The 11657-nt window shown below is 41.0% G+C and overlaps 1 protein-coding gene across 1 annotated transcript; it reads right to left on the bottom strand.

Moving 5' to 3' along the window:
* Positions 1-3348: 3348 nt before the first annotated feature.
* dusp7 (dual specificity phosphatase 7) lies at positions 3349-11242 on the bottom strand. Its single transcript, XM_023954882.1, has 3 exons — positions 10341-11242; positions 9044-9472; positions 3349-7634 (listed from the first exon to the last, which is right to left on the bottom strand). The coding sequence occupies exons 1-3, from the start codon at positions 10747-10749 to the stop codon at positions 7318-7320; spliced, it is 1155 nt and encodes a 384-aa protein (XP_023810650.1). The 5' UTR covers positions 10750-11242; the 3' UTR covers positions 3349-7317.
* Positions 11243-11657: the final 415 nt, after the last annotated feature.

The following is an 11657-nucleotide window of genomic DNA, read 5'->3' on the forward strand; positions in this document are numbered from 1 at the left end:
TTGTGGTAAAGGATCTGCTTTGAAAAAGATGACACCAACAGCCACTCCAGATAACATCTGACATGTTTACATCTCTTTGTTTGAGTATATATGAGACGTAAATTCTAAAATATTATTTTTGCATAAACAGCATACATCAGCATACAGATGAACAATCTTTGAATGACAAATGTGATAGTTGCCATTATTCAAAGATACAACATTTGTCACATGATGTTTACTACTGTTTCCCTGGCAGAAAAAAAAAATCAAAAACAGCCAAAAATGTATACATATGTTTTTCTTTTTGCTTAGAATTACTATTATTTTATTTTACAATCAGGTGGAGGACGAAATCAAAGTGTTATATTAAACATGAAAAATAGAATAGCAGCTTGTAGATAAATGATTTATTTTAGTAACCAAACCACTGATCAATTTCAAGCTTTTATTAGTCAGACTTGAAGAAAATATCTTCGTTCACCCAAATGATTTTGAGAAGGACGGCTTTATGGGAAAATCCCAACTGTGTTGCTGGGAAACCAAGTCAATCAGCTTCTACTTTTTTAGTGCCACGTAGAGGGTGGGGCGTTATTTTAATTTATTCCGCCTCCATTGTCAATGTAATGTCCTGTCGCTGTGCTGCTATGAAATGAATGGCCCGCTTGATTGTGTCCCAGCAAAAGGAAAGCAAAGTGAAGGCTCGCCGTACCAGAGGACAGGAGAAGAGGCAAGAGGACATCATTGGAAGAGATGGAAATGAAAATAGAGTATATTTACAGTATAGCCAAGCTCACAGAGAAGCCTTTAGATAGATAGATAGATAGATAGATAGATAGATAGATAGATAGATAGATAGATAGATAGATAGATAGATAGATAGATAGATAGATAGATAGATAGATAGATAGATAGATAGATAGATAGATAGATAGATAGATAGATAGATAGATAGATAGATAGATAGATAGATAGATAGATAGATAGATAGATAGATAGATAGATAGATAGATAGATAGATAGATAGATAGATAGATAGATAAATTACTCCCGAAGGCAATTTGAAGTGGCCAGCTGCCCACACCTAAATCATAAAATCATTCCTAAAACAAATTTTAAAAAAATACATAAAAACATTAAAGGATAACCTTTGTTAATCTTTGGTGGGTAACAAGAAGACTGGACCACTGAAATTACTGTAAGCTTATCTTCACAACTATACCAGCTGAATGCCAAACAAAGTATTTGTTTGTGTAGAACATCATGTCCAGAACAAAAGTAAATGCACCTGAAACACACAAAAATCTATAAATGTTTAAAATTGAGTTGTTCCATTATATTTGTTGGAAAAGAACTACTTTGTGTAACTCCTTGACGCCTGAATTTATTTCCAGTTGTGAGAAAAAATTCACTTATGTATATGCTTTCATGTAGATGCTAAATTACAGTAATTTTCTGAGCCTAAGTTGTTTGATAGATATTTGCATGAATAGGGGATAAAAAGTCAATATAAATAAAGACTAATCTGATTTGATATGGGCTTGAGTAATTAGTAAGTAGAATTAGGCTACTATACAGGTATATAAGTTACTGTGAAAAAGTACTGACATCTTTTTATTATAAAGATAATAAAGAATTGGACTTAAGGTACTCGTACAAAAACTCCCCCCAATCAGAGTAACAAATACTGCCACCATCAATGTGGGCTTTGGTGTATCTAAATGAGAAGCACTTTTCTTTCTATGCTTTTCACTTTCTAAGAAAAACTATAAACCATGGAAGATACAAATCCCTAAAAGAGATTTGCTTTGGGCTTATGCGTATTTCAATGATAATTTCATGATGATCAAAGACCCTAACTGCAGAATTGTCTCAAATGAGGCTTTTCCCACATGACCAGTAAATGAAGAAATCTGCTCTACTTAAAAGAAATGTCTCCAGAAGACACTGTTTTATAATCTGCAATGCTTCATAACATGAATAGTATGACAGCTTAATGCAAAGTTTGTTAAAATGTTTGTTATCACAATGATGATGATAAAGCAGCTAGACAAAGGGTGGGGGGAAAGTAAGGAGAGAGGGATGGTTTAATGGGAAAAAAAACCTTTGGATTATCCATTTGTATCAAGAGGATCATGTTTTCCAAACCGACATGTTAAACTGTGCATGTTACTGTCAGAGGTTTCTAAAAGTCCCAGTCCAATCATCTTTTGATCTATTTTCAGAGCGATCCCAGTGGTCTTAAACAGGATAATGCCGTTTTAGATCTATTTGTCTGCAATTGAGTGCATCGGAGCTTGTGGTCCGCCCACTGTATATTCTTTATCACAAATATGCTCAATCTCCGACAGCATTTTTGTCAACACCTGATCACAACGATTAGAAAAATTGTGAGCTTAATTTTTGTAATATATGTGCTCCACCATCTGAAAAATGCCAGAAAGAACATGACCTAAACTACAAGCCAAAACTGAGTACTGACTGGACTAGATAATTGGCTTGTAAACAGAGCCAAAGACCTGAGATCTGACTTGGATATAGAGCCACATATATGAGACTTTACTTGACATGAATGTGAAATTTGTGAACATCTCTGCTGACAGAGCAGCATCTGCATAATCAACTTTCTATCATAACAAGTGTCACAAAGCGTGTAGATGGGTGGTTGCACTTGCAGCAGGTTTATTAGCACATCTTAAAGTCAGTCATTCATTCATCTTCTTCCGTTTCGTCCTTTTTGGGGTCACGGGGCTGACGGAGCCTATCCCGGCCACTTGTGGGCGAAGGCAGGGGACAGGTCGCCAGTCTGTCACAGCTAAAATTCCACATATCTAAATCAGGTTCAGGCAGGCAGACAACGAGCTTGGTAGCATCAGAGGAGAAACTAGAGTAGTCAGGATCCCGGTGAGTTTCGGGGCAGGCAGCAGGCAAACGGAGTCCGAGACAAACTGGGAATCCAAAAATGTCAGGTCCAGGTGAAACGCTCGGTAACGCAGGCAGAACGACACAAACAAAACTTCACACTGAGTGAGGCTCTGTGTAGTGCTTCAGTGTCTTTTGGTTGACTGGCAAATGAGTCAGGTGAGTGGCATCCAGAAACTGCGCGAGAGTTTAAAAAAAAAAAGAAACTGCGCGCTGAGATTGCTAAGAGACGTAGTGCGTTTAGTACTCTGGAGGCGGCTCTCGCTGGTGACCAGGGGGGGAGACAAAGCTCTGACTGCTGACAACAAGTTTGCATTTCATGCAAAGACTTAGACATACAGTATATTAGCAAGAAAAAGAACTACATCTAAAAGCCGAGACCTGTCAACAGAATGGTTGGTTTATTGTAGTATACTTTTGTCTCTTGACAAATAACTGTGAGACATGTTAAAGAAAAAAATCAAATATTTATTTGCAGTATAAACATGTCTGGTGTTGTGTATCGTACAATACATAAGGGTCAATAAGATTTTCTTTTAGCAGACAGAAAGGTAAAACTGCCTCAGGTAACATGCCTTGTGGGTTTTTTTCACAGACAGGTTGCATCGTCCTCTTAAAAACCCTTCACAGCACAATACAAAACAGCTGATCCGTGTGACTTCAGAGCTGTTACACGATGCAAGATGCATTGTCCAAAAAAAAAAAAGAAAAAAATCCCTGAAATATTCCTCACTGAGGTAAAACATTTTTATTCATTCACTTCTTCTTTCCGATCATCACCTCTACCTTCTGCCTCTCAGACACACCACTCCCTCACAAGCACATTCTTAGCGAGATGTATTGTAGCTACACGTTTAAGGATGCAGACACTTCTGCTCTTGGGATTTGGAAAATAATCACAGACATAAAAACTTGTTTCTTCTTTCAATGTTATAGAGACACAAAAATACAAGAAAGCTGCTTCAAATCAAATGTATTCTTTCCAATAAAAAAGCTTCATCCTGAAATATGTACGGTTATCGGTGAGTGATCAAGTCCTCAGTGTTTTTATCTTAGATTCAGTGGAATACGATTCCAGACGAGAAGAGTCCATTAAAGCACAGCTGTATAATTACCATTTGTGACACTGTAATAGGACACAAACTTTGCATATAATTTATAACACATATATACTGAGATTTACAGTATATTACTTTTGAAAGGCCACAGGAATAGCATAGAGCGCATTTTATCAAAACATGATGGAAAAATATCTCGTTATTATTTAAGCTAGGTGGCATAATTGGCTCTTGTGACACAAACGAGGGTGTTTGCTGGGGGTTCTATCACGTTGGACCCACATTTTAGACACCAAAGGTAAAATCTTATTCCAGTCCGCAGGTCAGGATTAAGCTGGATCTTGTACAGAGATGACATCATACAAAAAAGGTTTAAAAAGGCTGAAGTCTTGGATGTACAAAATACTGCAAAAAAAGGTGTCCTAATATATTGCAGAGTAACAAAGAGGACCTCGTGTGACCCGTTACAGTAAGAAGACAGTTTGCAATCTATTATTACTGTGTTCTTATCCAAACTATTTTTTTTCAACACGTCCTTTTTCTGAAGATACAAAGAGTGTTGAACAGTCAACATTAGAAACAAGTTAGAAAGACTGTATAAGGCCAGCTTAAACCAACAGGGAGGTGTCACCCCTTTCCAGCAGAAAACTCATGCTTTTGTTTCTGTTTAGACCTTGTCCACATCAGCTTTAGAGCGATCACACCTGCACTGGGAATTAGCTCTTTATTAAAGTTCTAATCCACTTGTCGTTTACGTTTTATTTTTCAAAGGCAAAAAACCTTGGAGGAATATTTTCAATTAATTTTGATCATAAGATCAATAAAATTCTAAAGAAATGTTCACGTTTTGAGTGTAGTGCACCTTTCCGCCCAACAGAAATGTAGTGTTTTATTGTTACAACTGCTGCCGCAGCCTTTTTGTGGTGCTTCTGTTCTGCCTGACATTGAGCTTTAGTGGGAACCGCGAAGATATTCATCTTTTAAACAGCCTTCCTTTAGAGAGCTTTTTTTTTGGCACTTAGCTTTATTTCTGTTGCATGTCTATGCTTGGACTTTTATTTTTTTATCACTATTTTCTCTTTCGCTGATTTTAAGTTGTCACAACCAAAAATTATCTTTTCACTCTTTATCCACTGTAAATGAGCCTACAGGTAAAAGTGTGAGATTTCTGTGCATGAATCTTGGAGTGTAAAGATTGACTGGTATGCAATTCTTTTGGAATGAATTTTTTATTTTTTGGGAAGGATGGGGTGTCTAAAATCAATTTACCAACAAACTCAACTGGTAGATTTACATCATAGTAAATTCAAACAACACCTGAAGTGCCTGCATGTCTGTAGAAGTGGACACATTTATGGCTTTTTCATTGTGAAAACAGACCTTTTTTTTTTTCTGTTCAACTACTTCGAAGCTGCTCTTTTAATGCTGTGATGTGGACGTGGCCTCAGAAAACACCTCCATCACATGCTGTGTGCCACCGACATCAGCAGCAACAACATTTAAAAAAACAGGCCTCTTTTTTTTGGCTTAAAGCAACACCCAACCCCGTTGTTATGTCTACTGTTAGAAGAGCATACAGCAACACAGCATGCTCGGGTATACAAAATAAGATATATTCACTAAATATTAACTTTATTATATATAAATTGTGAACTCACTCTCCATAATATATCTTTTATATACCGTATCCAAGGCTTACGAGTGAACCAACCCATGGGATCATTTTCCTTTTTTTTTTTTTTTTTTTTAAAGAAGAGAGCAACCCCTACTAAGCAAAACTTTCGTTTTCAGTGCCCTCTAATGCAGCGTGGGGACATGAACTATTGAAGATCGTAAGTCCAGCCTGTAACTGAGGCCAATCCCAGCCTTTGACATCAGAGTCCAAATTCAAACAACAGTCTCTTGTCCTGGTGTAGTTTTTGGCAAATGTGCGTGTGAGAGCCTGAGGTATAACTTTGGCCAAGTCTGTTAAAGTAAGGTGCCCGAAAAAATACAACTAAAAATGTAAAAAAAAAAGAAAATGTTCCTATTTTTCCATCCTCACTGAGATCTTTTCACAGAACAAAAGTCCGAGCTGCCAGAGATCTGTTTGGCCAAACATCGTGGAGCGACAGCTGTTGTGATGAAACGTCCAAAGTTTGGTTTTGAACAGAAATGAAGAAAATATTATGAAAAGCTGGTGGAAACACGGGTATTTCTCCTTACAATGAATATTCATTTGAGGAGAAAAAGAGGAACTTGGAGCTGCATACGAAGAGTCATATTCTCCCCAACCCCCAAACTGAACGACCACTGAGCTGCTTCATAACTTCAGGGTCCTGTTTTCACCCACGGTTTACTCTGAAACTCTGCCCCTGGTCCAGTTCCGGCTCCCGACCCACCTCCCCGTGCAGCTGTCAGGACTTGTCAGAGCCTGGGACTGGCCTCTCCTCTGTCCACTCCACTCTCTCTGAATGTCTCTTTATCTGCCTGCTTCCAGCACTGGATTCAAGTGCCAGCAAGTCGATGGCTACACCACTGTGCAAACTGCATTAGGTCATTTAAAAAGCCAAACAAAAAAAATAAAAGGGGGGGAGGCACCCTTTCCTTTTCTTCTGTTTTACAATCTTTTAAGCCATTTTAGATTGAATTACTTCGTTTTTGGAAAAAGATAAAAATTTCTATGCATTTGTATTTGTATAAGGTATAGATCTGTCCATAAACATACATAAAAATATCCAAAAAAATGCATATAGACATGCTGAATTTGTTATGGACTGCTCATACATTTTCTGCTACATACATACACATACACACAGTAAAAACATACATACTTTTTATGGATGTGTGTGTGTCTGTGAATTCCTTGGTTTTTAAAACTCTACGTCCAGTAGAGGGACATTTGCTGTCAGTAAACCCCAGATTGACTCCTGTCAGCTCCACATGGAATATCAGAGAGGATGCTGCCATCTCCTAAATTGAGTATTGAAGGTTTTTCTGTGATTTTATCTTTGTATGACGCTGTCTGTCGTGCTGCGGGCCAGTTTCTCAGTAGAGTAAAAAAGCCCCCCCCCCATCACCCTTTATGTCCTTTACGGCAAGCTGATTGGGGGTTTGTCCGTGGATTTAATCAGCACAGAAAACACATTTGTATACCAAACGTTCACATCTCTGGGTCAGAAAAGACTCCCGTTTGACCTCCTTCAGCGCGGCAGCCATGACTCCACTAGCCGCTCCGATGCTCCTCTGTGGCCAGGCCCCCAGACAAGGACCCCACCAGGATAAAACATCCATTAAACTGGATGCCGTCCTCTTGTAACCACTCCACCTGGACCCCTCCGCCCATCTTCACAGTGGGGCTCACCGTCAAGTCTTACTTTCATGTGGATTCCAGTGTGTCTAGCTGAAAAACGTTGTGATTGGTTGGGGTGGTGAAGAAGAGCTGGTCGTGTGGCGGAGAGGCGGAATGGTTGTCACAGGGGCTGTTGAGGCCCAGTGTCCGCTCAAAATCCAGGAGCTGGCCCATGAAGTTAAAGTTGGGAGAAATGTTGGACTTTTTCCTCTTGACAAAGTCGTAGGCGTCATTGAGCGACAGGTTGAGCTTCTGCATCAGGTAGGCCACTGTGACGGTGACCGAGCGGCTGATTCCTGCTAGACAGTGGACCAGGATGCCACACTTTTTGGAGCGCGCCTCGTCTGAGGGGGGAAATGGAGGAGGCCAAGACAGGAAGGAGGTCATTAGAGAACTGTTTACTCACAAACTCTGGGCTTTGAATCGCTTAAACGGGAAAAAACATTCTCTGTAATTCAATCGCGATCTCTTTACTTCCTGAAATTTAAACCTACTTTTACCTAAATCAAAATTCGATTCTTCCTTTATAGTGTAATACAAATTAAAATAGTGTTTAAATATGATGATTTATGACACAAGTAGACTAAAGTGAAAGTTGCTGTTATGAAAATAGTAGGGTTCTGCATCAAAAAACTCACAAAATGTTACTATAAATATTTTGGATAATTGATATTTAAGCCATTATTCAGATTGCTTCATAGTTCACTACTCCAATAAACAAATTACTCATATCAGCCTTTTTCACAGTGGTTAATAGCATTTGTGGTTTTATATTTTTTCCCTTTTTTTTGTTTTACTACATGTATGTTTTTATTTGCCTTGGGTCCAGATGCATCTTTCTGAATGACTGCAGAGTATTTCAAACTGGAATAAAAGAGATTTCTTCCATTATTAAGCTGCATCTGTCGACCTATCAGCTTCTTGCCCTTACAGTTGGATTTCTACAGACCGTTAGAGCGAGAGTTAAGTGCTTTTCTTCCTTTCTTCCAGTCTGCATCCCTTGTAAGGGATTGAGGTCAGCTGGCTCACTAGCTCAGCCTGTCTCACTGATGCCAAATTAACTAGATATTTACTGGTGGGGAATTCTGGGCATCGGAGAACCAAATGTTTTAAATAAACTCAGTTTTTTTTCCTCTATCAAGTATTTTATGCAGCACAAACTAAACGTTTTCCCTTTCTGGATCATTCTTGAACACAGACACACATAATAACCTTCTTTAAATAAAATAAAAAAATATATATAATTTTTGCGTGTTCCCATCCTTTTACCATCAGCATAACCTTAATCTGCCACAACCTCTGGTTTTCCTTGATGTCACGCTTCCTTTCTACTAAGCAGCATCATTTCTCTACAAAAAAAAGGCGGGGGGGGGGGGTGCCTAGCTAAGATGTCTTTCTCAAATCAGACAGAGACTTTGTTCAAATGCTGTTAATTAGTCCATGAGGTGTGAAGGGAATATAAGAGAAGACCAAAAACAGCATCCACAATGATGGATTGTTGCTAAGGATGTGCCTGTCTCAATAAAATCTCACTCATTTCTTTCAAAAACTAAAAACAAAAAAAGCTTATAATAAACATAGGCTTCAGGAAGTGTTGAGTGGTTTCTTGTAGAGAATAAAAGACTGCATTTAAGACATGAAATGAAGACCTTGGGTGACTTCCGATTCATTCTGAAGATTATGAATGAACAGACTATTCATACTACTCCTGTCTCTATTGAGAATTATTGAAATATTTGTGACAAAAACTTACCGATAAAGGAAATGGCCTCTGGGAAAAATTGTGACAGGTTTTGGCTCCAGTGATCGGAGATGGGGATCTGTTTGTACTTGAAATCCCCCTCATGCTCGAACATGTTGGGCAGGTTGGGCGTCACGTTAAGAATGTACTTGATGTTGTACTTGCTGAGCACGTCCAGGTTTGCAGAGTCTTTGGCACAGCCCAGATAAAGGTACGGCAAGATTTGGACAGGGAACGCCGGCTGGTTGCTGGGGAGAGGGCTTCCCTCGGATTCTGTGGCGCTGCCCGGCTCGCGGTCCGACTCGCCGTCTGAACAGTCGGAGCTGATGCGGAGCCCTCCCAAACCTAGGACAGAGGCCGGGGGGGAGCTGCTGGGGCAGGAGCAGTCCAGATTGGTCTCGCAGTGTTCAGGGTACTCTGACTGGAACTTGCTGAAGCCTCCTGAGAGTGATGGGACAGAAACCAAAAAAAAGAAGAAGAAAAAAAGTCACATTAGGATAGCAAAAACACAGATTTATGATGACAAACGTTCACTTATTTAACAGTTAAGAACTTTAGAAAAAGGAACAGAGGACAAAATGCCAAAAATATGTTATATAAAATGATTTTATCCAAAGAAAAACACTTCATATTGACATCAAATTAAAGTAAAGTGGCCTGGTGAATAAAACGTGTTTCCATTGAACAATTAATGTTCAGCTCGTGCCCTCTTTACGCACAGAAAGCTAACATTTGAGGCTGAACAGGCTGGACGCGAGCTCCATTGAGAAAAGCTGAGCCCTGCAGAGGATCGGGACAGTCAGCTGCGCTCCAGCTCAGTGGACTTTTTGTGAATGGCAGCTCGCCTTCGCGCGTCCCGCGGTGCGTTTGTGTCAACCGTGGGTCAAATCCACTCACATGTGCCGCCAGCCCCGGTCCTCCACTTCTGGTCTGAGGGCACAGGCGAGCTTTTTGTTAGCGGGTTTACTCAGAGCGCGTCGTCGTGTCCTCGATTCTCTGTTCATTCATGAAAAAAAAGGCTTTTCCTGAAGGAGAACAACATGGCGGGGCCATTTCTGGGGCTTTTGGGGACCAAATCTATTAGGATTGGACTTCAAACTGAAAGTTATCGCTCTGAAATATGTCACAAAAAGGTATTTGACTGGGGGGAAAAATCTTTGAGAGTATTGGCGGGAGATTTATATACCGCAAAAATCACAAAACAAGACAGATAAAAAGCCTTCAACGAGAAATTTATGTCAATAAAACTTAAATAAATAAATAAATCTTAGCACCAATCTTCAAAAATAGGATGGTACTCTGATCTTACCCTCCAGATAGAAAGCCTTGCACCCGTCGTCCCGCAGTTTCTGCAGAAGTAGCCCCATCACGGAGCTCCCCAGCCCGGACTCCTGCCGCTCCGACGTCGCCTCGTCATACAGAACCACCACGTCCGTCTTGCACCGCTTGACGAATTTCTCCTTGTCCTCGTTGTTGGGGATGATGGAGCGGATGGGGAGGTTGCCCTTCTTCAGCCTCCGGAGCATGAGGCCCGGGATGGCTAGGTTGATGGCCGACTCGATGTGCGAGGACTCGTACAGCTCGTGCGCCCTGCAGTCCAGCAGCAGCAGCGAGCCGGCCCCGGACTCCAGCTCGTCCTGCAGCCACTCCACGTTCTTACTCGACATCATCATGATAGTCACGACCACGGAGCTGCTGGCTAGTTGATTAATTTTCATCGGGGAAACGTTAATCCGCCCGTTCCCCGCTGTGACATGAGGGCAACACAAAGGAGACCAGAAAACAAGCCAAAAATCACGGCGCTAAACTTCGCTTCCCGCCGCTCCTGCTGCTGCGGCTCCTGCGGGCGCAGCGCACCCAACACACGCCTCCACGGGCGCGCACGCACATCCAACACGCACACACCGATGGCCCTCAGCTCGGAGAAGGAAACTTGAACATGCAGAGCTTTCTTTCGCTCCCTGGCTCAGTCCGACAGCAGAGGACGATTCAATCCAGTCCATCGAGCTTCACCTGGCGAGCCCTCAGCCCACTTTTGCGCGTCCGCGGGCTCTCCCAGTCCCCGCAGGTCCCGTTAGTGCCGCCGAATATGCCTTTAGGATGAGCCCATGATTGCTGTCATTATTCGCCGTGATAGCCCGAGGAGCGCCTCTGGTTTGTCATTCCCACTGGAAGCATTAAAGAGGCTCTGCTGGCCTGTCAGTGAGGAGAGGGAGGAGCGCGCGGATTTAAAGGCGCAGCGCCGCCGAGGATTCACAGCAGCTCACGCTGCTCTCATGACAGAATCCGTTCATTCATGGACTCTTCTGAATCACAGCCAATGTGCCATTACAACAATCTCACATACAAAAAACGCGTTTGGATAATCCTTAATATTTAAAAGCATGCTATTTGTCGTCATTTGGAGTATTCATAAGTCTTTTTTATGAAAAAAGAAATTGGCTTTTTTTTATTTCAAAGATTTTCCCTTCTGTTGTCAATATTTATAAAGGTACAGATATTAAAAAAAACCTCAGACACCACAAAGGGAGCTTTACAGCATTTGTGGCATGGCTGTGGTGCTGGAGGTGTTCGGAAAAAGCAGATAAAGCAGAGTCTAAGACTGTGGCTTATCTACAACAGGCAT

This window comes from Oryzias latipes, chromosome 5 (genome assembly GCF_002234675.1).
Source record: "Oryzias latipes chromosome 5, ASM223467v1".
NCBI lineage: Eukaryota > Metazoa > Chordata > Actinopteri > Beloniformes > Adrianichthyidae > Oryzias > Oryzias latipes.

Bases quoted from the DNA above. Each gene is read 5' to 3' on its own strand.
- dusp7 (XM_023954882.1), bottom strand. From the start codon at position 10,749: ATGAAAATTAATCAACTAGCCAGCAGCTCCGTGGTCGTGACTATCATG. The intron at 9,473-10,340 runs GTAAGATCAGAG...CATCACTCTCAG, and splicing joins CAAGGCTTTCTATCTGGAGG to GAGGCTTCAGCAAGTTCCAG. The intron at 7,635-9,043 runs GTAAGTTTTTGT...TTCCCCCCTCAG, and splicing joins AGAGGCCATTTCCTTTATCG to ACGAGGCGCGCTCCAAAAAG.